Source organism: Palaemon carinicauda, chromosome 37 (genome assembly GCF_036898095.1).
Source record: "Palaemon carinicauda isolate YSFRI2023 chromosome 37, ASM3689809v2, whole genome shotgun sequence".
Lineage (NCBI taxonomy): Eukaryota > Metazoa > Arthropoda > Malacostraca > Decapoda > Palaemonidae > Palaemon > Palaemon carinicauda.
This window is the reverse complement of record NC_090761.1, coordinates 41,686,456-41,702,033: the sequence shown is the minus strand read 5'-3', so window position 1 is coordinate 41,702,033 and position 15,578 is coordinate 41,686,456. Positions and strand designations below refer to the sequence as shown.

General features: G+C 35.3%; 1 protein-coding gene across 1 annotated transcript in view; it reads right to left on the bottom strand.

The window, feature by feature from the left end:
* Positions 1–15,578, bottom strand: part of LOC137629594 (atrial natriuretic peptide receptor 1-like) — a 1,161,427-nt gene that overhangs the window by 306,036 nt on the left and 839,813 nt on the right. The window contains 1 exon segment of the mRNA XM_068361051.1: positions 230–395. Coding sequence (XP_068217152.1) covers positions 230–395 — 166 coding nt within the window.

Here is a 15,578-nt window from a genome sequence, read left to right as displayed (position 1 = left end):
TATTTCTCATTTATGTTAATCACACTTATTTCCTCTTATAACTTACGTTAATCAAACTTATTTTCTCTTATAACTTACGTTAATCAAACTTATTTTCTTTCTAATTTACGCCTATCATAACAACAATTGTATTTCTGCAATAGCTCACATCATTGTTATCCCTGTCATTATATTTTTCCACAACTACATTTACAACATAAATAATAATATAAAAGAACAACATTCTTACGTTTTCCATAAGCGTATGAATCAGGATGGTAATTTTTGTTTCCGTCGCCCAGCTGGTGCAATCCAAAATCTGTGATTTTTAGAACGAAGCGGGAATCCACAACGCAGTTACTCGATTTTAAGTTTCCATGAGTGCGTAGCTCGCTGGAGTGAAGAAATGCCATGCCCTGTGGATAAAAAAAAAAAACATTTTTTTTAATAAAAGCACTTCCATCTCTTTTACTTTTCATCATTTCTGTAAACATTTCTTCGCTCCCTTTTCTCTCTTTGATTGTTAAACATCCTTTGTTTCTAGTCTTTTGGGATTAAGAGGTAATCCTCTGAACATATTTGAAGAAACTTGAAAAATAAAAAATTCTTCCTTCTGTTTGTATGTTTTAGTAATTCCAGTTTCTGTATTTTGGCGTCTGTTTTGTTAATCCAGTATCAGGGTCAATCAAAGGCAGCTGTATCACAGTTTCACATATGAAGACCAAACTCAAAACCATTGATATTCTTATCACAAATTAGTTATATTTCTATAAAATCTTTTCATTTCGGTAAAAGAAATCTACCTTATGGTGGCCTTTCTGATATACAGTCGATGTATGAAGTTTGCTTGTGGATACCATAAACAAAGGACAACAGATCTTGCACTCCATCGTTTCACTTTCCTTGTGGTCATATACCCAGTTTAAATGTGCGATTGTGCATGTTTGATTTTACTCTTATTTTACCGAATCTTTGAATGGGATACAGTTTAAGATCCCCTATACATCGTAAAGATAAAGGTGTCAAGTTTCATCTGAACAGATACTCACCAGAACGTCAGCCGGGCAAGCCCAACCACCAACCCACAGCAGTGGTCTCCCCAGTAAACAGCTTAAACTCACGGTCCCGGGTTGGGATTGATCTGCTGCCATGCGAATGCTAGTCGGGCAGGTTAGTTAATTCATTTACAGAGAAGTTGAGCCTTCAATAAATAGTTCATACTTTGCTTTAAATTCTGGTATTTCTCGACCGGCATGACTGTAATTCAATAAAAATAATTTTGTTCCCAGAAAAATGCGTGAACAGATTTATAGAATCATATCACTAACATCATACATAATACAATATTCCAGCTTATGGCCCTATAGGCCATACCGTAGGCCTTGCCTTGGTTCCTTGGCTGTTTCAATCCCTCAACTCTCTTGCCTTAGCTTCCTTTTCTGATCATTTGCCAGTGAAGCTACATATTTTGGACGATCAAGTTACAAAAGGTATTGTAAAATTACCTTCATATTATAATGATAAGAGGAAGATAAGTCAATTAAAAAAAAACTGAAACCAGATAATTGAATGAAACTTTTTAAATGAATATACTAAGGAAAAATTGGCAGTAAATATAAGAAATTCTTAAATGCAATCAGTTCATGTTTGGACGTTCCAGGGTGAAGCTTAGCTTTGTCTTCTTGATAAAAACAAATATTAGATTTTCTGCAATCAGAGCATATAAATAAAACAAACAAGACTATCAAATGGTTATTCTGTGTAATAAGGCCACCTTTCATACATTTAGGATAAATTTAGACGTTATGATAAAGAAAAGTATTGGGTAAATGTTTGATATGATGCGTAATCATCTACAAATAGTAATATCATAAATGGGTTTAAGTAAAATGTAATAATACAACATATAATACAAAAATAAAACGGTTAACAATGCGCAAAAAAAAAAAAAAATGCACAGAATCTGTTCTAGTATAAAAAAGATACGAATGTCGAGTTGCCATCTATCCTAATTGCAGTCCTTATTCGATGGAGTGAGAAATCTTAATATTTGTTATATATGGATAGGAGAAAGAGGACTCCAAATTAAGTACGAATAGAAGACGTTTATAATGGTAATAGAAGCACCTGCTGAGAACGTAAAGAGGGCAATTAAGAGATTGGAATACTAAGAACCAAGAATTGTTTAGATTAATAGTAAGATAATACAATATGCAGGTGAGTGTGATAAATATGGTTGGAAGATTGAGTTGTTCTGAAGGTATGTGGAGAAATAATAAGAATAAAGGCATAAAATAGATTAACCAGAGCATTCATTTCTTAAGACGCTCTACATCAAGTGACACATGGACAAATCCTTGCATGAAGATAAAACAGGCGACCAACATGGGAAAACCATTATTCGGAGTGAATCATGATTGAATCAACTTTTCATTGCTCAAACCATATAATTATATACGTCAAAACTAAATATGAACGTGCAAATTAAATCAATTAAAGATTATCGGTAAAGTATCCATTCAAATTGGCATCAATAAGCCTTAAACATTACTAATTAACTATGTAAATTAACAGCAAATAAAAATTGAGAGAGAGAGAGAGAGAGAGAGAGAGAGAGAGAGAGAGAGAGAGAGAGAGAGAGAGAGAGAGAGAGAGAGAGAGAGAGAGAGAGAGAGAGAGAGACCTGCCATTCAATGAGAGGTCGTGTTATAGGTTGATTCTATTTTCAAACATCGTTCAATATTTCAGAAAGCAAGCATACATATACATGATTAACACCTAATACCCTTCTCCACTCATGGTATGACCAGCGAGAACAAGTAATGGCTGTTGTTAATCAGCACGTTATTAGATCCATGGACTTCCCCAACTCCATACCCATTCCTTATAAGGACCATGACGTTTTGGTTAAATAATGAAAACGATTATGCAGCGAGATCAGCACAAGCTCGAGACCCACAGATTGTAATTCGTAATTTTTCGGCGCAAGTTGGTTTACAAGCTGTTCTGGACCAAAGCCCATGCTAGCATATAGCCACTTCAACTTGAAACAACAAAAAAATTGTTAGTTGGGTTTATTCCTGAAGTCCGTATCAGACAACTGTATATATGCAATTGTTGGTATAGGGAGATTTAATCTAAATTAAGGACACAGCATTGTTTAAAAAAATCAATTATAATTAATAACAACTGACTTTTTTTCAATGGATACTTTGTCTAATTGTGCGCTGCTTACACCAATATGAGCCTACCATATTAAAAAGCCTGTCTCAGAACAACAACAAGAGGTACACGAGTTGAAGTGAGTTAGATATTTGAGCACAGAGGACTCCAAGCTAATGAAGATGCAAACCCTTTGGGTGAATGCACGCAGAACTCTATTGCAATGCATATTATTTAAAGCAGTTGCATAATATCTGCAACAAGAAACAAGGTACGGCCGATCTCGACCCACGATTACGTTGTACATGTTATAGAATACAATCTACTACAGTGAACACGACCTCACGCGTTCAGACAAACAAATCATATTTCCCGTTCCTCAAAACTATCACAATTCACCTTTAAAAAATATAAATATGGAAATTTATATGTGACGATCTCCACGCACCTTTTTAGCTTCATTAACAGGAAAAGGATCTAAGGTGATTTTTTCTTATTTGAAAAATGTTTTTTTAAGTCTTCCACTAATTGATCTGGAGTTGGAGCTGGAACTATACTCTATCACTGCATTAGTCATGGCACCTAATTGGAAATGTTCATTAAATTCATTACTCTTTATATAGATCAAAAACTAATGACGCAGGTAAAGTATCATCATTCCTAGAGACAAGATGAGAACCGTAAAGCTTCACCTTTCAGACACCATTTCTCTTTAAAAGGTTAACAGCTTAATAATGTATGTACTGTATGTTTGTACGCATCTGACTTCGTGCTATTCGCAGTAGTATCATAGCGAGTATTATTATTATTATTATCATTATTATTATTATTATTATTATTATTATTATTATTATTATTATTATTATTAGCTAAGCTTCAACCCTAATTGGAAAAACAGGATGCTAGAGGCCCAAGGGCTCCAAAAGAGATAACAGCTAGGTGAGGAAAGGAAATAAGGAAACAGAATAGTGTGCCTGAGTAGTACTCTCAAGCAACAGAAATCTAACCCAAACGAGTGGAACACCGTGGTAAAGAGGTTATGGCACTACGCAAGAATAGAAAACAATAATTCAATTTTGCAGTGTTCTTCTAGAACAGCTGCTTGCCGTAGTTAAACAGTCTCTTCTACCTTTACCAAGTAAGTAGCCGAAGAACAATTACAGTTCAGTAGGTAACCCCTTGAGTGAAGAAGAATTTTTCCGTTATGTTAGAGCTGTCAAGTATAGGCTATGAGGAAAGAGGAAAATGTGTAAAGAATAGGCATGTGGATAGGCAAAGGAAAAATGATCCGTAATATGAGAGGGACCAATGTAATACTCGGTTCAGTCAAAGGGCCCAATAACTCTTCTGCAGTATTATTTCAGAAGCCGGCTGGTACAGTTGCCTTCATTAATTCCAGTACATTGGCATGTCCTTATCTTCCTATGAAGTGTACCGGAATTAATGCAGCCAACTGTACCTTGGCCATCCTACTACCCAGAGTCAATACAGATACCTATCAAAAAAATGGACTCACGCACGAAGCTTTTGTCACGACAGTATGATGGGTACATTATTTTAAAACCCTTTGTTATACTCTTCATTATAAAACGGAATTATATGCCCAGCAACAGTCGTCTGTAGCTTTTGTAATGGGTCCAACAACTTTATACCAACAACTTCATACCAAAAGACTTGACCTATAACGACTTCTGTAAACCTCCTATCCAAGAAAAAAAAAAGGATATTGAATATATGCAAATTCCCCCCCCCCACACACACACATACACACACACACACACACACACATATATATATATATATATATATATATATATATGTGTATTATATACAGCATGGGTATCTATACACACATATACATAAGTTTTATATGTATATATATATATATATATATATATACATACATACATAATATATATAATAATCTGCACTCAGAGATTAATTGTACTTAATAACCTAATTATTCCTTTATAAGATGCAATAAGTAGGTTATCATAGATTTGCGTTACAATGGTGGAATTTGACAAGCATTAGCCTACTTTACCTCGGTAATTACCATCGTTATTGGAAACCTGAGTTGAAAAAGGTTTGCAGAGAGTTGTAGAAGGAATACGCGATCATTATTTTCATCGATTGTTTTATAATAGAATTAAATTATTAAATGGAAAAAAAAGTCTTTGAAATATCATCATGGTTACGGAAGGATAAATGACCTGACACAAACACAAATACGATAAACCATGTTAACAGAGATGAAGTGAAATTTCTAATCACCAACAACAGAAAAGCTCCAAAACATCAGCATCGACAGTTAATATGCTCAACAGATAACTAAAGAAGCAATTATAGAGATAAAATGATAAATGTACATGGCATGAAAAAAAAAAAACGAAGTACCAAACGTCATATGAAAATGATTAGAAAAAGTTGATTTAAATACTTTTTAACTTTTTTGCCCTTGGCTTATGTTCACAGGGAGTAATTTACTATAAAATAAACTAATTTTTGTATGTTCCTGTTCTGTACTATGGTTTAATCTTAATCAATGGATAATTTCATTGTACCATTTTCAAAATCCGGACAGGCAACATATAAAAATTGGTTTTATCAAAAAATTGAACGTTTCGCCGTTTTTATGACTGTTAATAAAAGCTTATTACATCCTCCTTGATATCAATTAGAATAAATAAATATTTATAATAGTGCCTAACTTATTATAAAAAAAATCAAACTCAAAAGTAAAAAACTAGTTTCCCTCTGTCACGAACATGATACAAAGTCTATAAAAAAAATAAGTCAAAGCATTTGCTTCCATATGACAAAATATCTTCACGTGTTAGAAAAACCATTCAATTCACTATCAGATTAAGATAAGATCAAACGAACCGCAATGCGTCACCCACAACTATAAGAAGAGATCGTCGGATCAAAAGTGCAATGGCAGTCTTGCAACGCTTTTACAAATTTTCCAATAAAAAAAAAAGTCTTCGGATTGACAAGTGCAATTACTTTCGTCCCAGTTATCCTCTACTTTTACAGTTCTCTCCCTCCATATTTTTGCCAATTCTTTTAAACTTTCCTTTTTCGAAAGGAGGGTCAATCACATCCTCGTTTCAGAGCAACCTTTTTTTTTCGTCTTCCTTTCAGTTTCCTTCCAGTTTGACTTAAAGGAATATATCAGGGTGCCATCAAATAAAGCTCTATTCTAAAAGAAATAAAAGAATTGCAGTATCCTTCGCTCTTTACATCTTAAAATAGGATTACAGACGATCGCTTCGGATTTCATCATAAAAATGGTTCCCGATTCCTTCCATCAGATTGATCTCTTCTAATGGATAAATCTATGTTGATGAGGAAGGACTTGAAATCTCCAAAATCGCATCATAGGTTGGAGATGCAGGTTGGACTATTTTTTTTTTTCAAATCATATAATCGCTCGATATCGATCTATCCTTCTCTCTCTCTCTCTCTCTCTCTCTCTCTCTCTCTCTCTCTCTCTCTCTCTCTCTCTCGTTTTGAAGGTTTAAATGTTTTTAAAGGCCCCTCATGAATGGCAGAGGCAAGGGAAAGAGACATTTCCCTAGTAAGCAGGACAATGCCCTAGAGACTGACCATATGTCCATATGATCAGTGCTCAAGGCCCCTCTCCAACCAAGCTAGGACCAAGGAGGGCCAGGCAAAGGCTGCTGATGACTCAAACTCCCCATCCTTAACACACAAGGATGGTAAAATTGCAGCGACCAAAGGAACTAACGAGTTTGGCGATCATACAGCAAGGACGTTACTAACCGGCCACCACCACAATCCTAACAAGGGCTGCTACTTATAACGTGATGAACTAGGTAACGTTTGGACGTAGACTTCAAGCTGCGTAGAAAATACAACGTCAGGGGACTGGCCTAGTTGAGCAACGATAATGCTTTTCTAAAATCTATTATATATATATATATATATATATATATATATACTGACCATTTAACATTGATGAACCTCTCCAATATAAAACGTGATAACCAGGTGCTGATAAGGAAGGTAATGTTAGACTATAAAGAATAATGGTACGTGCCTTGGATATTCTTACGAGATTTGTTATTCCTTTTCATTAGACTGAGTGGATAGGAATCGGAGGTGAGCAAGACGGTCTAAATCAGGCTATGTCATGAAAAGAATCAGAAGAAAGCGAAAACAATATATACAATGAAAATATTAAGATACATCTTTGTTTTTATATGATGACCGACGTGGCAGGCAAGCTATGTGTTCACATACCCAGGCCTCCGGGGAAATCAAATGGCAGGCGCTGATTAAAACCGAAAATAAAGTGAAAATCCGACTATTGAAAAAGAAAAGGTTACAAAATTATGGGAATCACCTAAATTGGAATTATGGCAAAAGCTATTCAATAAGGTAGGAATGAGCATTAATCTATTCAGCTTCAGGAAATTCAAGAGAGTTGTTTACGCATTGGGTTATTTCTGCATCAAGCAAAAATAACTCGAACTTAATCCTCTTTTATCAAAAAGTTCCTTTGTGATTTTGATGCTTTCAAATCGATGATTGCTTTCCAGGAAAAGCCGGATACAGGTGTCTATCATATATACATATATATATATATATATATATATATATATATATATATATATATATACATAGAGAGAGAGAGAGAGAGAGAGAGAGAGAGAGAGAGAGAGAGGGGGGGGGGGTAAAATCATGACAACAGAAAACTACAATCTACAATAAAATGTTTTATCTGAAAAAAAAAATAATACAAAACTAAGTCTAAAACTAAAACTAACAATAACAAATTAATGCAAGATTTTTCTGACAAAATTTCAAGTGACATGAGAGCAGACATATTAAAGATAATAGTAATAATATACTGCATTGCATATAAAAAAAAAGGAAATTGCCCTCTGATTTTAGGGGTTAAAAATGGGTACATAAGATTTTTTTTTCTCTGGAACTGAGGGGAAAGTGGATAGGTTTAGCAACTGATCTGTACAAGAGATTATTTTCTACGTACGAAATGAGACCTTGCTACTTTTGCCATTACCTTTACAGATGATAGTTAGTACTGCACAAGCGTTATAGTTGGCAATGCACATATACCGTTAGAGGTTGCTGTGGCCTGATTGGTAACGTCTCTGCCTGGGGGGGGGGGGGGGGTTTTCCCGCTCAAACTCGTTAGTGCCATTAGTGTCTGCAACCTTACCATCCTTGTGAGTTTAGGTTGGGAGGTTTGGGGAGTCTATAGGTCTATCTGCTGAGTCATCAGCAGCCACTGCCTGGCCCTCATTGGTCCTAGCTTGGCTGGAGAGGAGGCTTGGGCGCTGATCATATGTCAGTCTCTAGGGCATTGTCCTGAATGCTAGGGCAATGTCACTGTCCCTTGCCTCTGCCATTCATGAGCGACCTTTAAACCTTTAAAAGCATAATGATACATATCTAAAATGACCGAGAGTGAATTACTAAGTGAATTATACTTTACTGATAAAAAAACAAAAGAACTCTGCGCTGAACCTTAGCCAAAACTTCTTTGTGGGACTGCACCAGCGTCATGAAAAGTAAATAACTCCTTGAAAGATATTAAAAAAACAGCTTCTGGGAAAATCTAATAAAGAAAGGAAATCCTTCAACGTTTTATTTATAACATACAAAAGTTATCCGAGTTTCAGACGCCATGTTTCTTACCTTCGGATTGTTTATTCTCGGAACTTCCCTTTGGGTGAACTGAACCACAACAGAGAGGATATATTTGGAACAAGCAATTTCCCTTCCAGGAAGGAAATCAGAAAGCAAAATACTGATGTTTAGATTGAATTTATGAATTTGGTCTACGCAGACCTCTGCTGGGGTCTGAGTCCATTCGACAACCACACATTGCTAGTGTTGTGTGAGGAACTTGGAAATGGTAATTGAAACCATTCAGTTAATCGCTTCTCAAGGACAACGGTCTTAATGCTGCATTTAATGATGAATTTTAAGAGAGAGAGAGAGAGAGAGAGAGAGAGAGAGAGAGAGAGAGAGAGAGAGATACGAAAACCATACCCACCAAAGTAATTCAATTCGTAATACTTTTCAAAGCAGATTGTAGTAATTATTAAAATACATACACCTCAAACCAAAATCAAAGCTATCAATTGTAAAAAAAAAAAAAAAAAAAAAAAAAGAACAGAAGAGCAAAATAAATCTAACTAACTACAGGTGGCAAATTAAGTTCATTAAAAAAAATGTTTTGTGTAACTATACAAGCAAATTGTTCTTTAGATTTGGAAAATGTTCCAGGAAATTTCTAAAGTTCAACGTTAAATAGGATTCAAAAGAAGCTTCGAGGTTAATCCTATCTTTTGCATATAATTCGGGAGAGGTCTGCCTTAAACTGTATACTGATAAAAGGGTTTTAGATATACTTATTTGAAAATGTGCTTCAGTGTACGATTTCTTCATCAAATTAGGATTTTCAGAGGAGTCAGATCATTTACACAAAATTACTGAAATGTGTATCAAAGAAGGCATAAACATAATTCGTCATGAGTGAAATAAATCTCATAATCTTAATTTTTCAAAGTCAAAGAATATATCTAGCCTTTCCCCAAAAAAAAAAAAAAAAAAAAAAACTCCCATTATATGGACTAGATGTTAGACCAGGAGAGATGTTAGTAATGTATTAACATTACTAACATCTCTCCTATTAATTATTTCCATGAATATTTCCTCCATAAATCCTTCAGAAGCTAATATTAAGATGGTCTTTTCCCCAAAATGAGCAAGCAGTGGAAATTGTAAAAAAATGTTTCAAGCTACTCCAAGAGATTTCTTCAAAATTACGTAAATTATATAAATAATTCTAGAACTCGGCCTCTTTTGATAAGAGATGAGTACAAGGAGACCTTTATTTTCCTCTATGAAACTTCATAAAAAATTTTCTCTAAAATACTTTCTAAGTGGGGATACCTTAACGTGGTGAAAGGTTTTGTACTCGCCACGATCAGCAAATATATACTAGTCAGACAAAAATCTCCCACTATCACAAATCGGCACTGGCCAAACCCCAGACAGGAGTTATCATGTCTAATGCCTTTGTCCTGCAGGAGACTAGAAACGGTTCCATTTGTAGTGGTTGCTATGTGTGTGTGTGTGTGTGTGTGTGTGTATATATATATATATATATATATATATATTATCATTATTTGCTAAGCTAAAACCTTAGTTGGAAAAGCAGGATGGTATAAGCCCAGGGGCCCCAACACGGAAAATACCCCAGTGAGGAAAGGAAACAAGGAAAAATGAAATATTTTACAACATTAAAAAAGATATTTCCTATATAAACTATAAAAAATTAACAAAAAGAGAAAGAGATATAAGATATGAAAGTTTGCCCGAGTGTACCCTCAAGCAAGAGAACTCTAACCCAAGACAGTGGAAGACCATGGTACAGAGGCTATGGCTCTACCCAAGACTAGAGAACAATGGTTTGATTTTGCAGTGTCCTTCAACCTAAAAGAGCTGCTTACCATAGCTAAAGAGACTCTTCTAGCCTTACCAAGAGGAAAGTAGTCACTGATCAATCACAGTGCAGTAGTTAACCTCTTGGGTGAAGAAGAATTGTTTGGTAATCTCAGTGTAGTCAGATGTATGAGGACAAAGGAGAATCTGTAAAGAATAGGCCAGACTATTCCATGTATATGTAGGCAAAGAGAAAGTGAACTGTAACCAGAGAGAATGATCCAATGTAGTACTGTTTGGCTAGTCAAACGACCCCGTAACTCTCTAGCGGTAGTATCTCAACGGATGGTTGGTGCCCAGGTCAACCTACTACTTATTGTGTGTGTGAGCGTGTGTGTCTGTGTGTGTGAGCGTATGTGTGTGTGTGAATATTTATACACACACAAAGTGTATATAGGCTAGGTATTGCTTAAGATTTCAGAATGAATCTGGAACACACCGATTTTTTTTTCTTTATTCAACTGATTTTTAATGATGCAATCCCTTGTTATATACAATAATTATTAGCATAAATAAAAAACTTGAATTGATATATATGAATGTCAAACCATTAATTCGTTAAATGTTGAACTTTCTAGTAACTAGAATGTTCTCTTATCAGTTTGAAACACCATAACATGTTAATAGTCTTTAATTGTGTAAAAATTACAAAATATATAAATAAACATGCGTTTTACTTATTTCAAAAAGATCTCCTTTGGTGAATTAAGGCTGATTACCAGACTACAATAGTTTTTAGGAAAATTATTATGAACATCGGAGCTTACAGAACCTGCATCTGACGTCTATATTCCCTCTACCTCTGTGATGTTTCCACAAGACGAAGATCAAAGAGAGAAACCTTGGATGGGAATATGGAATGAAATTGAATTTTAGTATTTACCATTAAATCTACTAGAAAACACAAATGATATATATATATATATATATATAGTATATGTGTGCGCGTGAATGCGTAAATATACATTTCAGCATATAAATCATATATATATATATATATATATGTACATATATTATATATAAATTTGGTTATATATATATATATATATATATACATATATATATATATATATATACATATATATATATATATATATATGTATATATATATACATATATATATATATATATATACCAGGTCACGCAGAGCGGCATTGCCAGACGTATAAATACTTGGGTCTCTCTACGTCCCTCTGGTAGGGGGGAGAAGGAGTAGTCTTACCCTGGTGATAGGGAGTACCCTTCTAGGTAAACTCAGAAACCACAACTGCCGGGTTAGAACTAGGAAAGAAGGAGGCGATGGGAAGGGTTGAATCTGTGTGTATGCGTATCTATCTAAATACTAAGAAGTCATCTATAACGGGTGGTATACACTAATATATATACTGTATATCCGTACGTGTCTAAACACATACATACATTATACATACATACATATACAGTATATATATATATATATATATATATACAGTCAGCGCGGATCGCTCTGTCCGGGCAGCATCCGCCGTGCATTCATCTTGGTCCCCCCCCCATATCAACACTAATACACAATATAAATCAATAAAAATTTAATTGAACACTCACCAATATCCCTGCTACTTGTCTATAGGGTAGCCTTTCCTCTTCTTGACCTCCAAAAGTCATTGAGGAATGCTATCTGCTAAATTATGAAGAATTTCTGCAGGTATTTCAGCCCACACTTTATGGAGCGCCGCCTCGAGAAGTGTGACGTTTGTCGTAACTTCTTTATGAAGGCGGGCTTTAACTATCGCCCAAAGGTTCTCAATGGGCAAAATATCAGGACTTTGACCTGGCCAATCAGTAATATAGTCAACTTCGCTATTTTCAAGCCACTTTTTCACTTTCTTAGCCGTATGGCAAGGGGCACTGTCCTGCTGAAAAATTTCAGCTCCTGTAACTGCAAAACAATCCGCTAAATTTTCCTTCAAAATGTTCAAATATCGGTCAGCATTAACCGTTATGCCTTTAGGCAAAACAACTAGGCTTGGGGCACCACCGTAGGCAAACGTACCCCATACCATAAGCGATGCTGGGTGCTTTACTGTCTTGGCCGTCAATTTAGGCTTAAGAGGATCTGACCCCTTTCGCCTCCACACTTTTTTCCCGGTCGTCTCACTCACACAAAAGGTTGCTTCGTCACTCCACAAGACACTTCGCCACTGCTCCAAGGTCCAATCCTTGTATGTCTTGGCAAAAGGAACCCTCCTCTTTCTCTGTCTCTCAGTTAAAGCGGGTTTCTTTCTCGCAATCACTTTCTTGTAGTCGAGGCGCTTCGACAGGTTTTCCTGAATTGTACGAACACTGACGTCGCTCAACAATTTAGGGTTCTGTTCTTTCAGTTGCTTAGCAGTTAATGTAGGATTTTCTTCTAGGCTTCGCTTTAAAATCACTAAAGTACGATCAGGAATCTTCCCGGGGGGGGGGGGGGGGACACCCCAGCACGGGAGTGAGAAGGGATTTCGTCGCTACCCCTTCCTTGAACTTGGCCACCAAGCGCCTCACTGTCCTCTCGTTCACGCCAGTATTCTTCACTATTTCCTTTGTTTGCAGACCTAACTTATGACAAGTTATGACTCTAACAATGTCATCGTGACTTGTACGGGGTCTAGACATCACTGGGGGGGGGGGGTTGATAGACAAAAATGCCACGCGAACTCACAAAAGAACGATTGCAACTCGGCCCTCTCAACCTGACACGACCTCACTCCACGACTTCAGGAAACACACTGACTAGTTTCCACCTGTGCAGATATGTAGATGCCAACTTGTATAAAAAGATGCCAATTAGTCAATTTGTCCCAGTCGATTTTTTCCCCGACGAACCCCATGCCTCCGATTTACGCGGAACGCTATGTCCGGCCCACTACCCGGACACAGCGATCCGCGCTGACTGTATATATATATATATATATATACTGTTTAAAGACTTGTTGTTCACGATAACTTTGGCATCCGATCTTTAGTGGTTAGATATTCCCATTCACAACTGAGAAGAATTGGGTTGAAAACATGGTAGAATATACAATGATTTTCAAAATTAGTAAAAACCCTCGTAGGTGCTACAGACTTGAATAAAGAACGAATGTAGTTACACGACTGTATTAAGATATCAGCCAGAGCGGAGATGCGTACGGAACATTCTCATCCACAAATGGTAACTTGAAAGCTTGAGAGGCGTATACTGTATTTGAAAATGTTAGATATATACATATCTACTCTCACCCATATATATGCACTACCATTTAATTATTTGACAACCAAAATGCAGGATTACAAAAATACTGTACTGCGTTTTTGTATATGTACACAAAAGTATATACAGCATGTATATATATATATATACATATATATATATATATATATATATATACATAAATATAATGAATAGAAAATGTCTTTCTGGCGTCCAAATTCGAAGACAATTTTTCTTCGGACGGACTGTCCTGCAGATAGTTTTCTGGATAACAGCAGAAATACATTTACTTTTCTCTCACTTCGAGACCCTTCAGCTATAAAGAGATTAAGACTTTATTTCTCCTCTGCTGTACAATCTCAAGTCAAATTTAGGTTTTGTACATGAAATTGAAATCAACACATCTCCACCATTAAAGGTGATTGGTTAGTCTAGCCTATTTATGATAATTATATCACTAGGGGTTTCCATATTCTTAAATATCAAGCCACAAATCTGACTCGAGATCACAGACCCATGGAGAAATTCTTTTTATGATTGGAATTTCTGAAAAATCATAAGAAAAATTCAAATCTTCTTTTGTTGAGAGAGAGAGAGAGAGAGAGAGAGAGAGAGAGAGAGAGAGATGTGTCACCAGGAAACTTTTCCACGTTTTTGTAATAATCATTCTTCTAACATCAATGTTCGAGCAGCAGAAAATTTGTGACAGAATTTTTAATCATGAGGAAACTTTAGGCTCCATTTAACTATGAGTAAAAAGAGAAATGAAATGTAAGCCTTGGTCTTTGGGCAATTTCTTTTTAGAATAAAATATAACAGAAAAAAATTTGTCTAAATTTCTCATCCCTATTCATTAGAAGTCATTCGAAACTAATCTAAAATGCAAATTTTCGTGATAGACCAAATGTTAATATATATATAATTATTGCTTCCACCTCTGCTGTTATGACCTTATAATAAACATTTAAGTTTAATAGCAACACTAATATTAGATATTGTAAGTACAATAAAAAAAAATTTAAACGAGAATTTCGGGGATACAATTCATTATTTTCTAATGGCCAAACAAACAAAACGATAACTGGATACATATATATCCGGAAACGAGAAAATCAAATGTACAAATTGTTAAGGGACCTACTATGTCAAGGCTGCAAAAATATAAAATAAAAATGTATTGTCTACAAAGGTTAAAGGACAAACGGAAAGGTCAAAAGAGCTTTGGACCCAACTAGGTTATTCTTGAGATTTCAAAAACGAAATGATCGAGGAAGGTCGTCTTCAACATCCGTATTAAAGAAGATTTTTCCTCCTGAAAACAGTGTTTCGTCACAAAATAAATATATTTTCACTGAAGGTTTTGTTCCAACGGAAAGGAGCTTTTACCTTCTTAAGATGGGAATAGTTTTTTCATGGCAGTAGTTGTGCTATTTCACTGTTAAAATAAACATACTTTAATATAAAAAGCTTTTATCAAAGAAAATGATCAAGTTTATTATAAGGAAATAAAGTACCTTTCCAGAATTAATTAATCAGTTAATCTTTATATAATTCTATTTAAATAATTAAATAATTCGGAAAGACAAAGCACTCAAGAATCAACGAAAACTATATTATGTCTACTTAAATCCACGATACCACTTAACAAATCCATAAGCGCTGACCTTCTAATATAACTTTCTAATGAAAAGAGAAAATTCAGTTTTTACAACCAACA